The 23001-nt window shown below is 54.5% G+C and overlaps 8 protein-coding genes and 1 non-coding gene across 9 annotated transcripts; 5 read left to right on the forward strand and 4 right to left on the reverse strand.

Annotated features, from left to right (window-relative positions):
• Positions 1–372: 372 nt before the first annotated feature.
• W97_01382 (uncharacterized protein) lies at positions 373–6473 on the forward strand (the record flags this gene model as incomplete). The annotated part of the gene is made up of 3 exons (XM_007779290.1): positions 373–3204; positions 3255–6359; positions 6414–6473. The coding sequence occupies 3 exons, from the start codon at positions 373–375 to the stop codon at positions 6471–6473; spliced, it is 5997 nt and encodes a 1998-aa protein (XP_007777480.1).
• Positions 6474–6797: 324 nt separating this feature from the next.
• On the reverse strand, positions 6798–7733 carry W97_01383 (uncharacterized protein; the record flags this gene model as incomplete). Its single annotated transcript, XM_007779291.1, has 1 exon — positions 6798–7733. One exon carries the CDS (start codon positions 7731–7733, stop codon positions 6798–6800), a length of 936 nt encoding a protein of 311 aa, XP_007777481.1.
• A 641-nt stretch (positions 7734–8374) lies between these two features.
• Positions 8375–8464, forward strand: W97_01384. The gene has a single exon. It is a non-coding gene; the product is annotated as a tRNA-Arg (tRNA).
• Positions 8465–9230: 766 nt separating this feature from the next.
• On the reverse strand, positions 9231–10713 carry W97_01385 (uncharacterized protein; the record flags this gene model as incomplete). Its single annotated transcript, XM_007779292.1, has 2 exons — positions 9231–10428; positions 10628–10713. The coding sequence occupies 2 exons, from the start codon at positions 10711–10713 to the stop codon at positions 9231–9233; spliced, it is 1284 nt and encodes a 427-aa protein (XP_007777482.1).
• Positions 10714–11111: 398 nt separating this feature from the next.
• W97_01386 (uncharacterized protein) lies at positions 11112–11643 on the forward strand (the record flags this gene model as incomplete). Its single annotated transcript, XM_007779293.1, has 2 exons — positions 11112–11318; positions 11392–11643. The coding sequence occupies 2 exons, from the start codon at positions 11112–11114 to the stop codon at positions 11641–11643; spliced, it is 459 nt and encodes a 152-aa protein (XP_007777483.1).
• Positions 11644–12305: 662 nt separating this feature from the next.
• On the reverse strand, positions 12306–12679 carry W97_01387 (uncharacterized protein; the record flags this gene model as incomplete). Its single annotated transcript, XM_007779294.1, has 3 exons — positions 12306–12393; positions 12450–12573; positions 12625–12679. 3 exons carry the CDS (start codon positions 12677–12679, stop codon positions 12306–12308), a joined length of 267 nt encoding a protein of 88 aa, XP_007777484.1.
• Positions 12680–13917: 1238 nt separating this feature from the next.
• On the reverse strand, positions 13918–15717 carry W97_01388 (uncharacterized protein; the record flags this gene model as incomplete). The annotated part of the gene is made up of 4 exons (XM_007779295.1): positions 13918–14987; positions 15039–15191; positions 15251–15395; positions 15448–15717. The coding sequence occupies 4 exons, from the start codon at positions 15715–15717 to the stop codon at positions 13918–13920; spliced, it is 1638 nt and encodes a 545-aa protein (XP_007777485.1).
• Positions 15718–17335: 1618 nt separating this feature from the next.
• W97_01389 (uncharacterized protein) lies at positions 17336–18916 on the forward strand (the record flags this gene model as incomplete). The annotated part of the gene is made up of 2 exons (XM_007779296.1): positions 17336–17470; positions 17519–18916. The coding sequence occupies 2 exons, from the start codon at positions 17336–17338 to the stop codon at positions 18914–18916; spliced, it is 1533 nt and encodes a 510-aa protein (XP_007777486.1).
• A 502-nt stretch (positions 18917–19418) lies between these two features.
• W97_01390 (uncharacterized protein) lies at positions 19419–22966 on the forward strand (the record flags this gene model as incomplete). The annotated part of the gene is made up of 6 exons (XM_007779297.1): positions 19419–19606; positions 19678–20933; positions 20983–21267; positions 21330–21385; positions 21479–22582; positions 22724–22966. The coding sequence occupies 6 exons, from the start codon at positions 19419–19421 to the stop codon at positions 22964–22966; spliced, it is 3132 nt and encodes a 1043-aa protein (XP_007777487.1).
• Positions 22967–23001: the final 35 nt, after the last annotated feature.

Raw genomic sequence — 23001 nt, forward strand, 5'->3', positions numbered from 1 at the left:
AGAAGACAGTGTTTAGTTGATTGAAGAATATTGATTGCGCAACTCGTTCACACGGTCCACCGGGGATCTCCCGCCGGTTACGCCGCCGCGATTGCACTATTTCGTGCATCCATGGCCAACCACTGAGAGCGCGAGATACCAAACGCCTCTACAATCCTGCTTTCGACCTGCAAGCTCGTTTCATATCCATTACACGTTCACCTTGTCATTCTTCTCCATGATACTTACCCAATTCACTCGTTGCCGCCCTATCGATAGTGTCGCGCGGTCCGGTAGTCCCCAGGCTCATGTGTAGCCTGAGCAGGTGTGTAAACAACAGCCAAGCAACGTGATGCAGCGAGCAATTGCCCGTATTCCAATGCTCAACGCGACATGAAGCTGACTCGATCCCTCGCTGGGCAGGTCCCTATGCCAGGACCCTCTTCTCCTCAAGCTCGCCGCACTGCCAAACAACCGGCCACTCCGTCCAAACTCAAGCCTGCCGATAGCAAACCCAGCGCCAAACAGCTCGGCCTAGGAAGTTCCAATGGGGCGCAAAACTCGGCAAGCGTACAGGACAAGATTCGCACATGGCAAACGCATGGCGGAGGAGTAGTGACCTCTGACGATGGGACCGTCGTCACCGAGGAACCCGCTGCGGATCGACCGCCGACGGGCGAGGCGCAACCACCAGGCAACCAAGGCGAGGAGTTGGTCGTCGAAGTCATATACGAAGATTCCACAATAGTGTCGAAGTCCGATGACGCGCAAGACTCGGCGCCCGAGCAGAAATGTGCTCCTTCACCGCGCAAGATCAAACATAACGAGCTGGATGAGGATGTACGCGCTGCCAGTGCGCCGAAGAAAAGAGTCGTCAGCGATGAGCACTGGAAAAAAGCGAGGTCGCCGCAGGCGAACACGACTCCAAAGACTGGAAAGCCAACGGGATGGGTGCGGCCCGCAGTGAAACCTGTCTCTCGCTCTCCGCCCAAGGCGACGGTAAAAGCTGAGACATCGCCGAAGAAGAAGTTGGAACCCAACCCACAGATCCTGGCCTATCTTGCGGGCGTGCCGCGAAGGAAATCCATACCAGATGGCGGAGAAGAGATCCCTCCAGCTCGTCGAGGCTCAGATAGCGGAACGACAGAAAAGAGCGAAGAGGGTCCGCAAATACCACTCGACAGCTCGCACAAGAGGAGAAGACGACGGAGAAAGTCTGGACACTCCAACGGAAGAGACGAATACTCAAGGGCCCAGGAGTACTCTGATGATGAGATTGCAGCGAGACATGCGGAGGACTTTCCCCAGTCAACACCCTCACCCGCTTCATCACGGAAGGAAGGCTCTGGGCGTAGGCGCAAGAGACGGAGTCGAGACAAGTCACCTGGATCCGATCTATCCGCGGAAGATTACTCACCGATTGAAAGAAGACGAAGCCGAAGGGCATACTACAGCGACGATGAGGGCCCAGCAGGGAACCGGCGCGAAAGCGAGAGGTCACCCATTGAGCGAAGAAGGAGTCGAAAGGCTTATCACAGCGGAGATGAGGGTCAACCGCACAAGTGGCGCGACAGAGAACGCCGGACCAGTCCAGAAAGACCCGAGAGAGACCGCATACCGAAAGAAAGACGGTCTAGGCGACATGTCGATGACTTACTAGAGGGTCCAGCGCCAATTGCATCGAAAACACGGTCAGTAGAAGAGGCCCGCACCAAGCGCAGACTGTCAAAGCCTCCGCCTGCGGAGCTCGAGCATGTCCCTGTATCAGTTGAACCGCCCCAAGCGACGCCACCGAAGGTCTTTGGAAGTAGAGTAGAGGCCTGGCTCGGAAGCACTCCCGATCCTTTCGTCGAACGTCAGAGGAATACCCGGAGACGCTCCTCCAGTCCACGCTCAGAAGTCATGGAGAGCCAGGTTCAATCGGAGCGCAGAAGCTTCGACGACACCGTTACGACGTCTAGCTTTATGGGAGCCGACTCACATCTGCCACGACATGGTAGCAGGAAGCGAGCGGAGATCCAAAGCAACAACTCGCCCGTCCGACTTCGTTCGATAGCTGGTTCTGGATCTGTCGGAACATCAGGTTATACCGAAGTTTCTGGGCCGTCGAGAGTCTCGTATGAGCCTTCCGCTACCAGTATCTCTAGCATCCCGGTTCTGAAGCCGAGTACTCCGAAGCGCGACACCAAGCCTCCAACGAAGCGTACACCAAGGGCATCGCCGCTTCGAAACGAAACACTAGGAGACGATGGTATCTCATTTGCCACTACCTCGTCCGTTGATCCCTCTACTGTCGACTTACCAAGCCCTTCCCTCCCCCTTCAGCCCAAACCAAACCAAACAAGGCGAATGTTTCCGTCAACGGGAAAGCGACTATCAACTATAGCTTCGGTCGAGACATTCAACACCCAAGCAAACGGTGCACCTTCTGTGATCTCTGAAAGCTCAGCAGGGACGCTGCAACAGAGCACGGTACTCGAGGACGGAGCTGCTTCAGAGTCTGTAGTCACCCTAGATGCAGAGTCTCAAGTAAGCAGGACAGGCCGAGTCAAAAGCCAGAAGCGCAAGCTAGCCACTCATGCGGATCTGATATCGGTACTGTCAATATCCAAGGGTGGCAGCAAGAGTATCGTATCAGCACGCAGTATTCGAACAAATAGGAGCAGGCTCGCCACAGCCACAGTTGAAGATTTGATGAACGAGCTTTTATCCGATGAGGCGAAATACATCCGCGAACTGCGCACTCTGGTTGATGGCGTCATCCCGGTGCTGCTGACATGTGTATTGTCAAAATCAGACGCCGCCGTCGCAGCTGGCCTCTTTGGTCGTTCCGCTGCAATGAAGAACGACCCTGGCGTTACCCAACCAATCGTCGACATGGGTATTGCTCTTGAGCGGCTCAAGTCTCTGCACAAGCGCATTCCGCAACAGGATCCGCAAGCACTGCTTTCTTGGGCTCAAAGCGCGTCAAGAGGATATACTGACTACATCAAAGCATGGAGACTGGGCTTTCAGGACGTGGTAGTCAATCTGGCACCCGCGACGGGTAAAGACTCGGCATCCGTTGTGAAGACTGCGACGGGTGGAGATGATGCAGCATGGGACGAAGGTATGCCTAGAAATGAGGAAGGTTACGTAGTGGACGCCGATGGTGAGAGAGTTGACGTTGCCTTCCTGCTGAAACGCCCACTTGTACGTCTGAAGTACCTCGCGAAGACTTTCAAGGTAAGCAATGAAGCAGACAAGTGTTCTCAAGATGATCCTAATCAAAATAGGGCATCCATACTATCAGACAATCAGAGCAAGCTGAAGCGGCAGCCATAAAGTTCCAGAACCTGGTCATTGATGCGCGAAAGAGATCAAACGAAGAGAAGGCTAGGCTTGAAGATGAAGCAGCTGCAAGCATTGATCCTAGCAGAGCGCGAGACCCCCGAAGCCTAGCTCCCATGGCGGGTGTGACGATAGACCCATTGCGCTGCGTGCGCGCTCGAGATTACTTCGATCTGCACCTGCCTCATTCCAGTGGCCAAAAGGTAGACTGCCGGGCCGAACTTTTACTGCGCGATGATGCTGCTGGACGTGGGAACAGTGGCGATGTTCTCATCTGCGAAGTCGACAATACTGGCCGCTGGCTATTGTTCCCTCCGGTTCAAATCGGTCGCATTTCTGCTCGGAGCGGTGACTCGTACAGCGAGATTGTAGTGATGATCCGAGGCTATCACTCGGGTGGGCAAGAATGGCAAGAATTGATGACTCTATGTACCGACGACGAGCAAGCTGGGCTCGAATGGATACAGATGCTCGGACTAAATCCTGTTCCACCAAAACTCCCGCTGGAGAGTTTCGCCGGTAAAGTTGATGAGCCTACCAGCAGCCATCGATCTCCTCCGGTGATGTCTGCAGCTACAGCGCCAGCGTTGCCATTAAAGAGTAGAACACCCAGTCCGCGAGAGATCGAAGTGCCAATTGGTGAGCGGGCGAAGGGTACATCAAAGCAATGGGACGCTGAGGCCACCACTCAAATGCAAAACGTGGCATATCCTGAACTCTCTACCTCTCCACCAATTGTACCAACAAGCAGAGAGCGCAACAGACTACAGAAGAAGCCTAAGAGCGGCGCGGCCCCTCTAAGTTTGCCTGTCGAACCGGATAGTAAACAGAGCGGCCAATCAGCATCGCTTTCACATCCAGCGGTTGGCGAGGCGGAAAGGAAGTCGCATGAAGTGCCAACTCCTCGGAGTCTCAACGAGGCCATGAGCATGGCAGGCAGCAGCCTTCCATCTAATCTCAAACGGACCAAGGCAAAGAGGTATAGAGAATCACCTCGCTCTCCAACTTCGCCGGCCCAGATCAGGCAGCAGTACTTCGACCAAGAGCCAATGAAGCCTGAGCTAAAGGAGCCCATTAAGCCCAAGCATGCCAGTACCCGTCCGCCATTGTCGCCGACATCTTCATTTCTATCCGACACCAGCCAGGGTTACAGCGTGTGGTTCCCACCATCTGAGCAGGACGATTTAAGCGCATCGGATGAATCTGACAAAGATCACCACAAGAGACGGTCTGTTCCAGTGCCACCTTCCCGGCCAGTTCTTCATCGTCGAGCTTCATCCGTTCCTTCGCTAGATCTTCCAACGATACCAAAATTGCGGAAGTCAGGTCAGCCGGGTCAGACGCTTAACAACTCAGCCACCGTAGATCAGCGTGCGGATTCTGCACCTGTAACGCCAGTCAAGGAAGCCCCAAGCTCAGCCCCAGCGAGGTACCACAAGTTACAGAAGAGGTCTTCAGCACCACCAGAAGCAAAACCTGACGCACTTAAACAAGAGATTCCTCCATCTCCACCCCCTCACCGATCTGCAAGTCCTGTACAACTCAATGGCTCCACCACACCACAATTCACTCCCATCTCATCCGCAAGAAAAGTTCGTCGCCGGTCTTCATCACCACTAAAGCATGAATACGAGCCGTCCACCGCTACTGAATCTACTAGCGAAAGTGAAGGATTCGCATCAGAGGACGAAGGCTCTATCACTTCTGAGTCTTCTGACGACGGGATCTACGAGAACCAGAGCACGCTCGGACCGTTGCCCCCACTTGAAGCCTTGTACAAGCTCCCAAGGGTGTCGCCTCCTGTATCTATTCCCAGCCTCCCCAGCGGCACCTTGTCGCCTTCACAGTCAGCGTCCCAAGCTCCGTATCGCACCGTGCCCCAGAGCCGCGAGAAAGCATCCACCGCCATTGCAGAGATTTTCTCGTGGTCTGATATGGGCATGTGGGAAGACCTGCATCCGGGTGAATGTAGGATCGTTATCACGCCTGGCTTGATCGAGGCGTATGAGATGAATGCCTCTCTACCTAATTCACCTATATCCGGTGACGGCAAAGCCCAGTCTAGCAGCTCCAACCGTCCCCTGGTCGCTCTCGAGCTCACTCCCCTCGTCCCCCTCCGTCGCGGCACAGCCCTCGACATCTCCATCCGCTCACCTCCAACCTCGAAAAGCAAAATCCGCACAGGAAACAATATTATGTTCCGCTCCCGCTCCCCCGAAGACTGCGAAGCCCTGTACGCCATGATCAACACCTCACGCATCAACAACCCGACCTACATGGCGCTGCAGAACGCGCGCGGCCCATACGGCGAGAGCAGCTGGGCCGCCGCCATGGACCGCCGCAACGCCTCGCGCCATGACTCGAACGCCGGCGGCAGCACCGCGGGCGGCAGCTGGTGGCGCGGCTCACTAGGGCGCAGCAAGAGCTACCGCGCCACGAGCACGCGCGCGCCGAGCATATCTGTCCAGACCGACTCCTCTGTTGGTACGATGGCGAGTGCGTTTTCAGCGCTGCGGAAATTCAGCACCGGCCGCCGCACCTTCAGCATCGCGCGGTCCACCATCTCGTCGCGCGAGGGGAGCCGTAGCACTGCGAGCCTGGAAACCGGATCAGGTGGCTCCGGCGGCTCCGGCGGCTCCGGCGGCTCCGGAACAAGCACGCCGGCGGACGGCATCATGGTCGGCGGTATGGGCATCTCGAATGCGAAGATCCGGCTCTATGTGCGGGAGACGCAGTCCAAGTGGCGGGATATGGGCTCCGCGCGCTTGACGATCACGCATCCGAGCCAGCAGTCCAGGACGTCGGGCGCGGCTGTGCCGGGGTCGCCGGGGCAGGGACGAGGTAATGAGAAGAGGATTGTGGTGCTAGGTAAGACGAAGGGCGAGTGCTTGCTTGATGTTACGTTGAGTGAGACTGCCTTTGAGCGCGTCGCGAGGACGGGGATTGCGGTCTCGGTGTGGGAAGATGTCAAGGGCCCGAATGGTGAGATTGGGACTGTGGGGGCTGTTGGGGGGGTTAGTGGGGCTAGAGCGAGGGTCTACATGATACAGGTATGTTGTCCCGAGTGGTTCTGGACTGGACGGAAAGCTGACTGTCTTGTACAGCTGAAGAGTGAGCGGGAGGCTGCTTATTCGTTCTCGCTGCTTGGGAAGCTCCGGTATTGAGCGTACAGCATAACGGGCGGTGGGGTGTTGCTGCCCATCTACGGATCTACTTTGTAACCTTGCTCTGTTTTAATGTGTCTTTTCAGAGTACAACTTACTCTCACAGCGTCTGGCGTTGGGTGGCTATCGTGTTTTAGACCTTGGCTCTACAGACGGATGAGGGGGTCTAAGGCGTCCGCACTGTTCGGGTCCTGTACATCATTACATTGACGGCGCTTCGGTCGGACATCGTTCATAGCACGGGAGGATATAAGTATCACATCGTAATATAAGATAATACGCATGATGACAATTACGTCCTTTTGTAGTGAATTTACCACTCCATCAGCGAGCCGTGAAATCGGCCGAGAACCACGGATGGTCCGAATACGTCAAGCCACCCTGATCCGTATCCTGAAAGACGAGACTGTTCATCGCGATAATGTGCTGCACGTCGCCGTCGCCCTTCCGCGTATACCCATTCGGCACGCACAGCTGCACGTTCGTCGAGCTGCCCTTGTCGTACTTGAGATTGAAATCCCCGCCCACAACCGTCTTCCCCGTCGCCCCGCCCACAGCCTTGAGGTACGGCACCGCGTCAAACATGAGTGCCTTGCACTGCGCCAGCGCCGTCTCCGGCGGCGTTGCAGCGAGATGCGTCACGCAGGCGAAGTGGTCGCCCTCGGCCTCCGCACAGGCAAAGGTGCGCGCCTCGTTGCTAGCCGCCGCCTGAGTTGCGTATCGGCCGCCGTACGCCGTGACGCCTTTCCAGTTTGCGGCAGCGACGCGACCGATGACGGCGTTGCCGTAGAAGTCTTTGAAGCCGCGGCAGCGGTACGCCGTGTCGTTGCCCTTGTAGAGCGCGGGCATGAACACAGAGTAGGTGTAATCGTCCGGCCATGCTTCTGCTAGCGCGGGCTGAAGATGCTTCGTCACGTCGCTGAAGCAGACCTCGTTTACGGTCACGAGGTTGGGGCCTGCGTTGTAGATCCGAGCACTGCCTTCGGGGATTGATTTGCCGTCTTTGTAGCAGCCTGCAAAGCCGCTGTTGCAGAGGTTCAGCTGGAGTTCGACGAAAGAGGTTGCGGAGGGGTTTCCGGTGCGGCCGCGGCCGCTCTTGCGTGGGGGGAGTATCGTTTTGACGACCTCGCTGCGGAGCTGGATGGTTGAGGGTTTGGTCGGCGCGGTTGACTCGTCAGGTGGACGGGCTGTGACAAGGCAGAGGAGACTGAGACAGAGGAGCGCGACTTGGAAGAAGCTCCAAAAAGTAGTGGGAAACATGTTGGACCGAGGAGAAGGGAGACCGCTGCTGAGCTTGAGGATCATGAAAGGCTAGCCGTCTTTATATTGGAGATTCTGTACCTACATTTACGTCCCCTTGGCCGATGACGGCTATTCTGCGTTAATGAATAGAACCTGCATTGCGCCATCGCGTTTCAAGTTGCGAGAACTCGCATTAGGCAGACTGTCACCAGGGTAAACACTCGGTGTCGATATTAGGAGGACCATGTTGGTACTCGGGTGCCCCGTATCCGTTACTATTTCTGTACCGCGAAGATCGGCCTCAAACGGAGCCTTGCTAGCTCCTGTGCTGCCCCTCGAGGTGCTTCTTGGAAGGTCAATTGCCCACAAGATCGTAGTCATTGTAATCGAGCTATAAAACGCCCTTTTCTGGTAGCATCGAGACCTGACAGGTAAAACACATGAGGGAAACCTTCCTAGGGCATCGTCGCGCCACATTGGTAAAGGTCGGATCCAGAGATCGGATTGTTCTGTTTCCTTGAGAAACGCTCAGGGGTTCGGCAAGGAGGAAGCGCCGAGCGTCGACTAGCGAGCCCCGCCGACGATCTACAGGGCGAATCGCTAATGCATTGTTCGCCTTTTGATATATATTGGTAGCCTTTTGAATAACCTCCCAACCCGGGTGGTTGGCGCAATGGTAGCGCGTTGGTTTTCGGTCGCCGGAAGACGGAAGACACCAAAGGTTGTGGGTTCGATCCCCATGCTGCTCGTTTTGCCTCTTTGTGTTCCTTTTTGCTCTTCTGTGTGCTTGTTTTACACTTGTGCACCTCTGATCGTGCACCAGGCTCGTTTTTGTGGTGGTTTGGGCTCTGTATAGGCTGCAGTGGTCGATTGGCGGCAGATTTAGACCCTGAATTCGCTCGGCTTGGCGTCCAAACTCGCAACACCTATGTTGCTCGTTGTGCCTTTTTGCATGTATTTTACCTCTTGCTTTGCCATTTCTACACTTCTGCACGCATGTAACGTGCACCAGACTTGTCTTGGTGGTGGTTCAGCCTCCAGACAGGCTTCAAATCTCATTCAAGGTAGGTCTGAAGACCGTGAATTGGTCGAGTTTGGCGCCCATGTCACTATCACTCCTACAAGTTGTATGCTGCTCGTTTTACCTTTTGGCATTCCTTTTGCTTTTTCTGCTACATCTCTTGCTTGTCTGCGCCTATAGCGTAGTAGATAGGTCTTTTGTGGCGGTGTTGGTTCCGTAACGGCTTTTCGGCGACGTTTACAGACGCCTCGGTCAACTACGGGGCCTGACTGCCATGTACCACAGCATGCGAACTGCATGGAACATTGCTCGAGAGGCATTGCACATACTGGTTATCAAATCATGGAACACAATCATAGTCAATGCAACTCATCCGGCTTGGTTACGCACAAGCGAGCGGGCAAGCACGGGTCAAACGCATGGCGAGTTTAATATTATTGCGCAGTCACAGCACGTCACTCTTGTCAAATCCTCTGAAGTCTTTAGAGCGTATGCTACTGCTTCCTAGCTATCCAGAACGACGGCCTGTAGATGTTCATCAACATGCTCCTAGGATCTTGGATATACCCAGTAGCGACCTTCCCAACTTCATGCTTCTCAATCTTGAACCCGAAGCGCTCAACCAGTCCGACGACCTCGTCGTCTGTAAGTTCCATTGAGCCCGGCTCTGCAATGCCCTGGTCTTGCACGCTGCCATTGGCTTGTCCGTTCCGATGCACGCCGCCTTTTGCTTCCTCGTCCGTGCTTCCGGGTGGGTTGTTCTCGAAGTGCCAAAGTAGTGGTCCTAGGTTTATCCAAATCCCACCATTTTTCAGACAGTTGCGGATTGTCTCGATATACGAGATCAGATTGGGCGCCGTGTCTATGAAGAAGACCGTCGTGACCGCATCGTACACCTCCTTGTTCTCCGCACTCTTATACACGACGCAGAAATCGCCGGCGGACATGCTCATGCGCTCGCCGGCGTGCGTCTTTTTACCGACAGATGCTTCGTGAAGGGCCGTGGCAGGATGTATATCCGGGATCATCACCCTCTGCAACTGATCCGCTCTGCTGACGTGGTTCGAGAAGGATAAGGCCCACGGATACAACGGATACTGCTCCGCTCGCCTAGTATCATTGAGGATCATGTTGCTAGCCATGAGCTGGTGGTATGATATCTCGTTGCCCTCAACGGAGAAGCCGGCGCAGCAGATCTCCATCACTAGTCGGCCGAGCCCTGCACCAGGGACCAGAACCTGGAGTTCGCCCTTGTCGGAATCAGGAATGTGAGTGAACTCATCTTTCAGCGCTTGGAGGACGGGATCGAAACAAGCTGCGCGTTCGGACGCGCCTTCTGCACTCCAGTCTCGGTAGAGTTGCCGAATGGTGCTGCGCGCTTTGTCGAGATCCATCTTGGTGGTTTTGCCCTTCCATGGCGGGTCTCTTTCGTGGTGACTAGCACCCTCTGAGTTCCCATTAGGTGCTTCTGTGTGCGCTTCGGCGCTTTCGTCGGCGAAGGACTCGGCCCCGACACGGAGTATCGCTTCGGCGATGTCAGCATTGGCATCGATAGCATCGTCTACGGCCGAGAGTGAATCTAGCAGGGAGAACGGCGGCTCGGCAAGTAGGGTCCAGTGAGCAGATGGGAGCGCGTAAAAGGATTGCCGGCGGAGATGAGTGACGTTGTAGTGAGCGGCACGGCGGTAAGAACTTAGTATGCTCTTAGTGACAAGGACTACGAGTAGCTATTGTGAGGTGTCATGAAATGCCAGAAGCTATACTTCGCTCTGAGGACTTTGATGGCCAACCAGGAAATAAGTGGGAAAACACCAAGGTACGAGATTCTCATCCACTGACGGACACTTTAAGAGAAACTAAATATATGACTGAGGGGATGAGAGTAACGCACGCGAAGGAATCCAACACTGAATAGATGACTCTTCTCTCCTCCGGATCAGCAAGGGGATCAATCTCATCTTCTGTTCCTGAAGCCATTTTGATTGTCCATCAACAGCCCACGCTTTCTGAGGGGGCTTGTTGAATGCTAAGGCCTTAAACATAAAGTAACCCTCGATCTCTTCGGTATCGACGGAAGTTGAGATACTTCTCTCGGCTGATGTTCTGCACTTTAAACCCTACGTCATACATATACGATTCACTACAATTCTTCACCTGCGAAACAATCCCGCCGACCTCTGAATTTCCGGCTTAACAAAGCGTCTTCACCAGGGTTCGACTAGTCTGCTGCAGAAGCACGGCTATTGTTTCAGGAGTTGCGATATACTGCGCCTGAGGATGACTAATCCCTGATCAACGAAGCTTCAACATCAGACGCAGCTTCACAGGAGCACCGATCCTCTCAAAACTAGAAGCATTGATCCAGGGAGGCCACAATGGCTTCCACAATCACGAACGGCACGGAGCACCCCCCAGCAAAGCCGATCCAACTCTCGTTCCCGCTCCCGCGCTCTCCCCATACCCGGATCCACATGCATCTCACCGTCCTGACAACCTCCATCCTGCTCTTCCTGACCACAACAGCGGCCGACACGTCAAGCAGTGGCAGTCCCATGGGCAGCTTCGTCTACGCTATGCCAAATGTACGAGGCCTTACACATCCCAACCTATCATCCACCCCTAGCAGCGCATATCACTAACGAGCAATTCCTCCAGCGGACGTCCCCCACAGCCCAGCCCCTCAGCACCGCCCTCTACACACAGTCACAAACCCTGGACTTCGCAACCCGCCTCGCCAAGATCCTCGCTCGTCGCACCGGCAAACCAACCTACGTCGGCAACTCGATCTCCTTCGCTGGTGCCGGCCTTGGGGGGACCGTGGAGGAGGAAATGGAGGGTATGGGCAAGGTCGTTGAGGTCGTGCTTGCTGAAGTCGGGAGGGCGAGTCAGCAGGAGGACGGGACGTGAATGTTACTGTCGGTAGTCTCAGCTCCGAGCTCAGTGGATGGGGTGCTCGAAGAAGCACTCCATGATTCCGAAAGAGCACGAGGACGCCCGACCGGCTGTCTAATACCTACTATCGAGCGTCCGGCTCCCGAAAGACCGAGGGTATGTCCGCCGCCGTAATCCACATGATGGTCTTGAGGTGGGGAGGCACTAGGGAGTTGAGGTCTGCACCTGCAAGATTGAGCCAGAACATGCCGACCGTGGACGGTGAGGTACTCAACAGTCTCGTCCTTGTCTCTGCTACGAAGGTGCACTGTCCCCGCCGCCCACTCACGACGGAATCATCGAGGGGATTTCTGCAAGTAGATATTGCGTCCATTCGTACTCGGTTCTATATCTCCTACTGATCTTCATGACGTATTCCTACGACCTGGGATGCATAGAATCAGGGGACTTGCTTGACCGCGACATTGGGCATACAGCATGGCATACAAATCTCATCAAGCACTGTATAGCATAGATAGACAACAGACTTCAATATGAGCTGTGCTGTTGTGACACAAGACGTTCCATTTGCTGTCAGATTTCTGTTCTACAGTATCCAAGTTCTAGCATCCTGAATCATTGCTCGTAGTCATGAGCCTGCTCACTGCAGTTCACTCCGACCAGTCTCCACAACCACCTTACATGTTGTCGAGACGCTCCTTAGCGCTATCCTTAGCCTCCTGCGAAGTGTTCGGGTTGCTGAGGGTAGCCTTCAAGCCGCCGGCACTGCGCTTTTATTAGCAATGCCGACCTGCGTGAACGTCTGGGGTAGAATGACTTACACGTTGTTGGGGTTCTGGCCCTCAGTAGAGCCAGAAGAAGAGGAGGACGAGGTATCAATCTCGCCACTGTTGGAGGCCTGCTCAAGGACTTCCTTAGAGTGCTGCTTGGACTCCTCCGAAGTGTCTGCACATTGATCAGCAATTGAGAGGCACAGGAGATAACAAGACGTCGTACTGGGGTTGTTGAGGTTGGCCTTGTGGCCGCCGATGACGTTTCCTGGGTTGGCCATTGTGGATGTGGATGGGTTGGAAAGGTGGTTTTATGTAGGGATGTGCTTATTGTCGAAACTGTTGATTACTGTGATGATGGGTTGAGAAGAGGGTGCGAGAGGGTTCTTATAGCATCTTGTACTTGTGTCTGGACTGTATTGGGCTGGGGTACGTCAAATGTGACTTCCGTCAGTGGCTGGGCAACAGCCTGTAAACACCTCCATGCTCATTCTGACTCTTTCAGCGGCTGTGACACAATAGACGTTTGAGGGGAATCGGATGATAACGAGAGAAGCATCAGCGGTCAGGAAACTAAATCCGCAGCCGGGACGATTATCATGGTTCAGCCGCTGGGGGCCAATAGATGGGCCACTAGACACAAGACTACCGCAACGCTCGTGCCTGGCCTAAGCCTCATACAGCTGCAAGAAGAGGTCATAATGCACATTTACCGAAATGCTATGCGTCAAAGGCTGGCGACAGGATCACTAAACGTCTGACTATGACAGACAGACAGCAGTTGAGAGGAAAAGATCAACAGACATGCAAAAGTCATGGTGTCAGTAGAGACGTTGCAATGGCCCAGGCAGCGGTGCAAGTCTTGGGGCAGCGCATGGGGAAGGACAGGAAATGCCATGAGCTGGATCGATCAGATCGATCCCAATTCTCGGGTTCCTGCAGGATAGAGTATCTGGGCCGATCTGGTGGCTGAGGTTGGGCGGCGGGGAAGCGGTGTGGGAGTCGTTGACGTCCGACATCTGAATCGCGGACTTTCGAGAGTCGCGGTGACGCATGAGCACGGGATCTCGCGTTATGGCCGTGCACCTCGTGCCGAGGATTTCTGATTGACCTCACCCGCCATCTTCGAAGGTCATTGTGCGGTGGAGGCTGGAGCTTTGTCTGACGCTTACGGTGTTCTGTTGAAAATGCTACACTAATTTTGTATGTCTCCTCCAATATCCTCGGCTTTTTAGTGATGCGTGAAGTAAGCGAAGAAAACAACGTATGCGTTGATGGAAGCTGCGAAAACCAAGGAAAAGCAACGGAGGGGGCAGCGTGACTTCCACATTGGGCCAAACTTGATGATGTAATTTTCCGGGCGTGGTGCCTAAAAACGACACAACTAAACGGACAGCTTTCCAATGGCTAGTAATATCTTCACCATCCACTCCTTCGGCTCATGGTCCGCAGACTTGAAGCCCCCAACGAACGCGCCCTTATCTGCTACCAAGATTTTCTCCCTACCTCTTCATATCCCCTACCTCCTCGCACCCCCTTTCACCAGCTCCAGAAAGCAACTCTCTACCATCCTCTTCACATCCCTATAACTTACCATCAGAACATTCTGCTCGTCCCTACTAACCAACATGCATTTCTCCTCGCTTCCCGCATCCACCTTATTCAGCGCCGCAATCACATGTCCCAGATCCGTGACAGGCTTGCCTTGGGCATCCACGCTGTGGTACAGAAAGTCCCGGAACAGCTTGAGGTAGTAGCGCTCCCCAGTCTCCGCCCACAGCGGGTTGTGGTCGAACTCGGGACGCTCGGTGATGAAGTTGAGCTTCGAGACGATGCGGAAGAGCCGCCCGTTTTCGAGCTCGAGGGCGAGGGCGCTGGCGATGATGTCGTTGGCGTGGAGGGTGTTGTCGAAGGTGTTTATGATCTGCGTTGTGATAGCCTGGAGGAAGGTGTCGATGGTCTTCTCGGGTGTTGCATTGGTTCCACCAGGGCTTTGTAAGGTGGTGGGTGCGGCCGGTGCGGCTGTAAGCAGCCAAGTCACGCAGTCTTTGAGCTGGAGGGAGCAGGTGCGGCCGACATGCTCGAGGCTCTTCTGAATGTTGAGGGTTGCGTTCTGGTTATTGTTTGCCAAGCAGAGAATAAGGCGGCCGAGCTGAGTGAGATCCTCGGCTTGGAGTTCTTGGAGTGGCCGAGGTATATCGTGCTGGGTCACATCCAGGATCGCACAGCCGTTCAGGCGGACGCGGTTCTTTGATGTGACTATGACTTTGCTGAGATTGATGACTCGCGCTGCTAGCCCATTGCTATGGATGGCTTTGAGAGCGGACGCGATTTGTGTAATGTAGCCCCAGAGAGTCGCTTCTGGGATCTGATTTGTCATTGGTCGGCCACGGTTGTAGCTTGGTGTGTAGTTTAGATGCTCCTGCGCCAGCGTTTTGGAACGCGGGAAGTAGTCAGTTACGAAAATGAGTGAGCTGTCTCCGAAAGCTCGGGTGGTAAAGGCGTCGTGGATCTTGACAACACCGCCGTTGTTGATGCGTTTCCAAGATTGCACCGAGCGTATGGCTTTCTCATTCGTCAAGCGGTAATCTGCGAAGTGGTTTAGTCCTATCCGTGCAGAATCTCATGCTTAACACCTACTTTCGAGTCTCCGAAGGATGTATGTCTTGCCATCCTTGCTTGAAACGGCTTTGTAGACCCAACTCGGGTATCCAAAGAGCGTTACGTTTCTCTGGTTGTTGGTGTCCAGAGGGACCAGGGTGTGATAGTGCTCGACTTCCGGCAGCGCTGAATCTGTGATCACGAGGTTCAGCCCATTGTCGGAAAGTCCTCGCAGCAGAATAGATACCTACTCGGAAGGACCTGGCGAGCGGCCTCGGCCTTTCGCTGCAACTCTTCTCTCAAGTCATCCGGAATGAAGAAGTTGTGAGCAATCTTCTGATAAGCTAGTAAGTTCTCCCGATAGGGGCCAAGAGGAAAGTAGAGATGGTACTGTGGCTGTAACTGTTGTCAGCCGACGGCAAAACCGAGTTGAGTAAATAGCACATACAGGTTGAGCCAAGGCATTGGCGTTCTGGTAATAGGCAGTGCCACTGATACTGGACGCGTCTTGCGCATATGGGTTCGCCTGCTGACCGGCAGCTGCGAGGCTTGTCGATGAGCTGTTGTATGAGCTGTACGGGTTAAGAACCGGAGCTGTTACACTGGGATCTGCCTGTATGTTGTCAGAGACAGGCTCATCAATGTCCGTCGTAAGAGCATTAGAGCACAGAGTAACGTTGGGCTGTGCCTCTGACGTGTTCTCTGCGTCGGTCTCCATTTCGCGGTTGGCGAGGGTGCGATCTCAATACAAGCCGAGCAGTATTATATCTGTGTAGTAAGGAATTTGGGCTTCATAGGGGATGCCATGTCCCTTTGTTGCGCGCGCAGAGTTGTGCAACTCCGCCTGGAACCGCTGGACAAGTGGCTGTACGTACCAACTGGTTGCTGTCGTATATTTGTGGAACAAACTCATGGAACGCTTGTGGGCCCCAGTCACCTGAGCCTTCGGAGGAGTGTCCTCTGGGAGCGGCAACGTCTGAGCTATGATGAGCACTTGTTCCGGCCAGAGTTTGAGCTCGTGCGAAACGGAATACTTGCTGGCTTTCAATGACTTTGGTGTGAATATGGCCGCGTTGGCGGCCCTTGGTGAGATGCTTGCGCTTTTGGTACCGGACGACGCACCGTTGCCGACTGGCAAAAGGGGCTGAAATGATGGTGAATCGACATTGAACCCCTTTCGAGAGTTGGCGTTCGACACGATCTGCGCACTGTTCGCTTGGCCGATATCGTGGTTGTAGAGGCAGCCTGGGCGACTTGTCAACACATTTCTGTCAGCCGTCGAATCTCCACAATTCTGATTGTACCTTCTTTCTCGTACTTGCAACGCCCATAGATAGTGATGTTCCGACAAAGAGTATTTTTGGTGTTTTCTGAGCGCCGGTACGTTAACTGTACTGTTCTTCTGTGGAAATCCATAACGAGAGCGCGGCGCTTGTGGCCGTAACGACTGACATACCACGGCCCCGAGGTCGAGGAGAGGACATTCCCCGACGACTATCGGCCGGGCTGCTTCCCGCTGTGGCAGCTGCCATGTGTAGTGCTATCCCTCCTTCTTCCAGTGCTGTGGTGTCGCTTTCCGCCGAGTATGAAGCATCGGGAACGGCAGGACTGGAGACTGTTAGGCGGGCGCAAATGGGTCCAACTCCGCACCCAGATTGGGCCAACTCGAGAAGCTCAATAGCAGCAATGGGCTTGCAGAGCGTGATTTAACGTCGGAGAAGGGACGGATCGCGGGAGGTGTATCCGAGTCCAGAATAAAGCCTGACGGAAAGCATCAGCGGTATGCGACAATGGCGAACTCACGCAGCCTCCACAAGAAACGAGAAAGGCATGCACCAAGCTGATGGCTGTTGTTCAGCCCCATCTGATATTCCTGATGCTGCTGGCGTGGAAGCGTATTGCACACCTTATCTGGCGACAAGGGTTTCCCGGAGCTGACGGGCACGCTCAATGTAGCTTTCCGACACGATGTACGGGTCTCTACGGTCACAGTGTGCGATTGCCGGGAAGAAGCTCACCTCATCAGCCAAACCATCTAGTACCCGCTCACTGCCATGGAGCAGCGTGCAGCCGCAACTGACTATCAACGTCGCCGCGGCGTCCCCCATGTCGCTAATCCGCCCTACGCGGCCTTTGACCGAAGGCGGTGAATTTGGCAGAACCCAGAATCTTATCGGACTGAGGTCACCGTGGCCGCGTACTGGAGTACTAGAGTCTGGAGTACCGGAGTACCAAAAGTACACCCAACTACCTAGCTTCCCCACACTATCTCTCTAGACCGATATTTCCGCCGCCTCTCTTGCTCCAGCCTCGTCCTTTGCGCATGTCTCGTGAACATGGCGAGCTCTGATGTGGATATAGGCGCGCTGACGGAAGAGCAGCAGCTGGCACTGCAACAGTTCACCTCCGTGACAGATCAGAACATCGACGCCGCAGTGCCACTACTGGAGCGATGTCAATGGAACGTCCAGGTATGCTGTGATTCTCGGCTGGTCTTACAATAGCTCACACATTACAAGATCGCGATAGCTAGGTTCTTCGATGGCGAACCTCCCGAGCCAGTTGCCGACTCTATACCAGATACTCCGTTGCCGCAAGACGTTAGACGGCAGGAAACGCTACTAAACGGCTTCTCGCGCCCGTCTCCTTCCCTACGAAGGGACATCGACCCAGCGCCTCGAGTAGTACCCCAACCTGAGGGCCAAGTCACGCACCAGGCGCCCTTCCTCCTTTCCATACTATTTATGCCTTTCAACCTAGCCTATACCATACTTTCCAGAACCCTTGGCGCCGTCGGATACCTCTTCCCCTTCCTCCCCCGTCTCCTAGCGAGGTTCTCAGCCAACCGAACCTCGCCAACGAGACGGAGCAACACAAGCGGCCGGCGACCACTGAACCCACGGGATACAGCAGCGCGTTTCATCCGCGAATTCGAGGAGGAATACGGCGCCAACGAGCTTCCGTTCTTCGAGAACGGGTACGCGCAAGCGTTTGACCTCGCAAAGAAGGAGCTCAAGTTCCTCCTGGTCGTCCTGGTCTCTCCAGAGCACGATGACACTACATCTTTTATCCGAGATACCCTCCTCTCCTCCGAAGTCGTAAACTTCATCAAATCCCGGCGCGACAATCTCGTCCTATGGGCAGGCAACGTCCAAGACTCCGAAGCCTATCAAGTCTCGACCGCCCTCAACTGCACCAAATTCCCCTTTACTGCCTTAATCGTCCATACGCCCTCCGTATCGTCCACCTCCATGTCGATCGTCGCGCGCATAACCGGACCGACTCCCCCATCCACATTCGTTTCGAAGCTACAAAACGCCATGGCGCAGAACTCGGAGGCACTGAACAGGATGCGCTCACAGCGGGCAGAGCAGCAAGCGGCGCGCAACCTGCGCGAGCAGCAGAACTCAGCATACGAGCGCTCATTGGCGCAGGATAGGGAGCGCGCGCGGCAGAGGCGAGAGGCGGAAGAGGCGCAGCGGCGTGCGGAAAAGGAAGCGGAAGAGAAGGCCGAGGCCGAAGAGCGGGAAGCGCGGAATTTGGAGCAGTGGCGGCGGTGGAGGGCGCGGGCGATACGGGCAGAACCGGGACCGGAGGCAAAGGACGTGGTAAGGATAAGCTTGCGCATGCCGTCTGGCGAGCGCGTTGTTCGCAAGTTCGCGCCTGAGGCGGGGATCGAGGAGTTGTATGCATTTGTGGAGTGCTATGATATACTGCAGCCGGAAGACGAGGCTGCTTTCGATGCAAGGAAGCCAGCGGGCTATGAACACGAATACAAGTTCCGCCTTGTCTCGCCGATGCCGCGCGAAGTCTACGAGCTGGAGAAGGGAGGCACGGTCAAGGAGCGGATTGGGCGTAGCGGCAATCTCATCGTGGAGCGCACCATCGACGAAGATGAAGCAGATGCCGAGGAGTAGTCAGTAGCTGAGTACTCGAATAGCATTGGGAAGGCGTTTGAGTTTGTGGCGATGAGCATTTAGCGGCATACTGATAAGATGGTTGTCCAGATACAGATCGGTTTGCGAAAGCGTTGGACATTGCGGCTCAAACCTTCAGTCACCATAATTATCATAGATGCGGGAAAGATCGAAACTCTCCACGACTTGTCAGAATCAAGCAGCTTAGTCAAGCACTTCCATCGTCATCTTCACTGTCTATGCATTGCTTGGTTTGTCGCTTGTGGAGCGGTTGTCTCGTCAAGTTCGCAAATGCCTCAGAAATGGTTTTACGACTGACAACCGCATCAGTGCTGCAAGCATAGCAATGTAGGCAAACCGACCGCTGGAGAATACAGCCGCAAGTTCTACTTAAGGCGTCACAGATCAGCACAGCCCTCTAATTCCGTTCAGTAAGTCGCCTCTAGAACAACTCTGTTCAACAATCCAGGATTCTTCTGTTCCCTGAAGACTGTGGGCGAACATGTCGGGGATACCTTTCCACCTTCGAAACCCCGGTGGAGGGCCTAATTGCAACCCGGGCGGTGATGATTATCGCAGACCTGCCGGCGGTAGCGGAAGTGCTCCCGCTCAAAGCTATCATGGACGGGACAATAGAGGTGAAGGCAGGGGTCCTGGAGGACAAGGGAGCGACAATATCAAACCATTTACGTAAGTGGTTCTCCACAAACTTCAACATGTAGCTTGGGGGCGCTCAGCAGCTAATTCTGATACTCAACCAGCCAAAGGGGGGGCGCGGATCTTAGCGACAGAGTCCAGAGGATTGAGGACCAGCTTCAGCAATCCTATGAGTCCGAAGGCCGGGCAACAGCTCAAGCACCAGATGCCCGCTCAAGATTTCCACACCGGCCTGGTTATGGGACTCCGAGACTGGACGCCAAAACGGAGAAACCAGTTCCGCCATTCCCGCTCTGGACGAACTACTTCGAGCTGAAATTGGCCGCAGATCAGGATCTGACGCTCTACCGCTACAATATCAATATCGCGGCCGATGCGGCAGGACGGCAACCGACTGGTCGCAAATTGAGACGCATTTTCGAGCTCCTCATTGAGGAACATTTCGCCCCCCGAAAAGAACAGATTGCCACGGACTTCAAATCAATGCTAGTTTGCAAGTCGGATCTGAAGATAGAAGAGAAACAAAAGCTCGCCATCAAGTACAGGGCTGAGAAGGAAGATGAGCCGGGACCGAGATCGCCAACCTACCATCTAGAGTTCTATCCAAGGGTACTTCCAGTATCCGAGCTGGTTGCGCATATCACCTCTCCAAACGCTAATTCTGACCCTGGCGCCAAGGAAGAAGTCATCCAGGCCTTGAACGTCGTTCTTGGCCATCATCCGAAAGCGAGCACCGACGTTGTCACCGTAGGTGCGAACCAGCACTTCGCCCGTGAACCGGACCCAACCGAGACGTGGAAGCTTGGTGCCGGGCTGATAGCCTTGCGCGGATACTTCATGAGTGTTCGACCCGCTGCCTGCCGCCTCTTGGTCAACGTCCAGCTGAAGCATGCACCATTCTATCAGGCGGGTCCTCTCGTCAGGCTGATCCAGGATCATCAACAAGTCAACAACGAAAAATTTGTCGCACTGGAGAAGTTCCTCAAGGGAGTACGTGTTGAGGTCACTCATATTGTCAACAAGAACAAGAGCGGTGAGATTATTCCGAGGATCAGGACCATATTTGGGCTCGCGGCCCCAGAAGATGATCCAGAGAAGAAGCAAGACGAAAAGAAAAAAGGGAAAAAAGACCGCACCAGCCCAACTGGCCCAATTCTCGTACCAAAACTAGGCGCAAACTCGCTAGAGGTGAAATTCTACCCTGGCGGACTTCAAGACACTTCTGCGCCCGAATCAACCACAGCCAGCAGATCGGACGAAAAGAAGGGCGGCGGCAAGGCTCCAGCGCCACCTACGAGGAAGCATGGAGACGATCTTCCAAAGGATAAGGCTATCTCGGTGTTCGAATTCTTCAGACGAGGTTAGTGTCCCTTGACTCACTAAGTGCTCTATAGCTAATACGCTTATAGTCCACGGCATAAAGCTTCAATATCCGAACTTGCCGGTCGTCAACGTCGGTAACCAGCAAAGGCCGATTTACCTTCCGGCAGAGGTGTGCGTTGTTCTACCGTGCCAGCTATCGAGGACGAAGCTGAGTGAATCGCAAGCGGGCATTATGACAAAAGTTGCTGTTCGGAAGCCTACGGAGAATCTCCAGGCTATTACCACCAGCGGCCCTCGAGTCCTTGGTTTCCGTGAGAACTACCTCAACCCGACACTGGCAAGTCTTACGTGTTCCTTGGAAAACACGAAAAGTTGGTACAGAGCAAGCGCTTACTTTGGTAGAAACACTTCGATCTCATCGTCAAACCGCTAGTGATTGCGGTTCCTGGTAGAAGGTTGCCTGGACCTCCCGTGCAATACGAGAAATTTGTTGCAGAACAACAAAAGGGGCTGCAGGAACTGCAGAAGCCGCAGAAAGTCGAGACGCCGCAGCCACGCCAGCAGCAATAGGAGCAGCAGAAGCCAAGAAAGCAAGGTCTTATCGAGACCCAGGGTGAGAATTGGCACATGGGATCCAAGGAGGTCGTTGACGGAAAAACCCTGCCAACCTGGACCTGGTTGTGGATCTCTGTCGATGGCTATCCCGAACCCTGGAGAGACTCTAAAGCATGGTATGATAATATCGACAGGTTTTGTAAGACCTTGGGAGACACTGGGGTCAAGTGGCCTCGTCCACTGGATCATAGGCACCAATGCTTCCTACCGTGGAACGGCGCCAACCTCGACCGGACACTTGACTCATCGTTCGACGAGGTCATCGGGCTGCAAGAGAAACCCAGACTGCTGCTGGTTATCCTGCCCAATGTCGAGAACTCCCTTCGCAACCAAATCTACAACCGCGTCAAGCTCCTAGGCGACGTTAGGAGAGGGATTCACACCATTTGCGTGGTTAATTCAAAGTTCGCCAAAATGGAGAAGAACAAGAACGTTCAGTACTTTGCGAACGTGGCTCTCAAATTCAACCTTAAGTTGGGCGGTACCAACCAGTCGCTTTCAGCGTCTAGACTAGGCGTCATTGGTGAAGGAAAGACCATGGTAGTCGGCATCGATGTCACTCACCCTTCACCCAATTCTGCATCCACCGCGCCGAGTGTAGCGGCTTTGGTAGCTAGCGTGGACGGAAAACTTGCACAGTGGCCAGCCGAGATTCAACTCCAGGCCGCCCGAGAAGAAAAGGTCTCCGCCCTCTGCGACATGCTGAAACTCAGCCTGAAGCGTTGGCAAGTAAAGAACACAGTCTATCCTGAGAACATCCTTGTCTATCGAGATGGCGTTTCGGAGGGACAATACAACATGGTCCTCGATCACGAGCTGCCTTTACTGAGAAAAGCATGCGAGGAGACTTATCCGGCGAACGGGCCTCAGCCGAACTTCACAATTGTTGTTGTAGGCAAACGCCACCACACCCGATTCTATCCGGTCAAAGAACAAGACGGCGACAGGAACATGAACCCTCTGAACGGGACCACTGTGGATCGCGGCATCACGGAGCCCAGGAGCTGGGATTTCTTCTTGCAGTCGCATACGGCGCTTCAGGGCACCGCTCGTCCAGCACACTACTTCGTCGTCCTCGATGAGATATTCAGGAAGCGAGCGCCCCAGCAGCAGCAACAGAAGCACAAACCTGAAGATGAAGGGTGGCAAGACGCTCCAAGCAGCAAGAAAAAGAAACAGCCGGCTCAGGACCCACCGCCAAAAGAACCGAAGTTGCAAACCGCTGTGGATGCTCTCGAGGAACTCACACACAACATGTGCTACCTCTTCGGCCGTGCCACCAAAGCTGTGAGTATCCCCCCGCCAGTGTATTATGCGGATCTTGTGTGTGAGCGCGCCAGGTGCTATCTGAGCAAGGTCTTCGATCCCAGTGACAACGAAAGGCACGCGCAGCAAGTCAATACGAATGATGTAATCATTCACAGAGACCTCAAAGAAAGCATGTTCTACATCTGAGAGACGGTGGCATACAGTTGGAGTTGTAGCCATCA

Source organism: Coniosporium apollinis (genome assembly GCF_000281105.1).
Source record: "Coniosporium apollinis CBS 100218 chromosome Unknown supercont1.5, whole genome shotgun sequence".
NCBI classification, from domain to species: domain Eukaryota; kingdom Fungi; phylum Ascomycota; class Dothideomycetes; genus Coniosporium; species Coniosporium apollinis.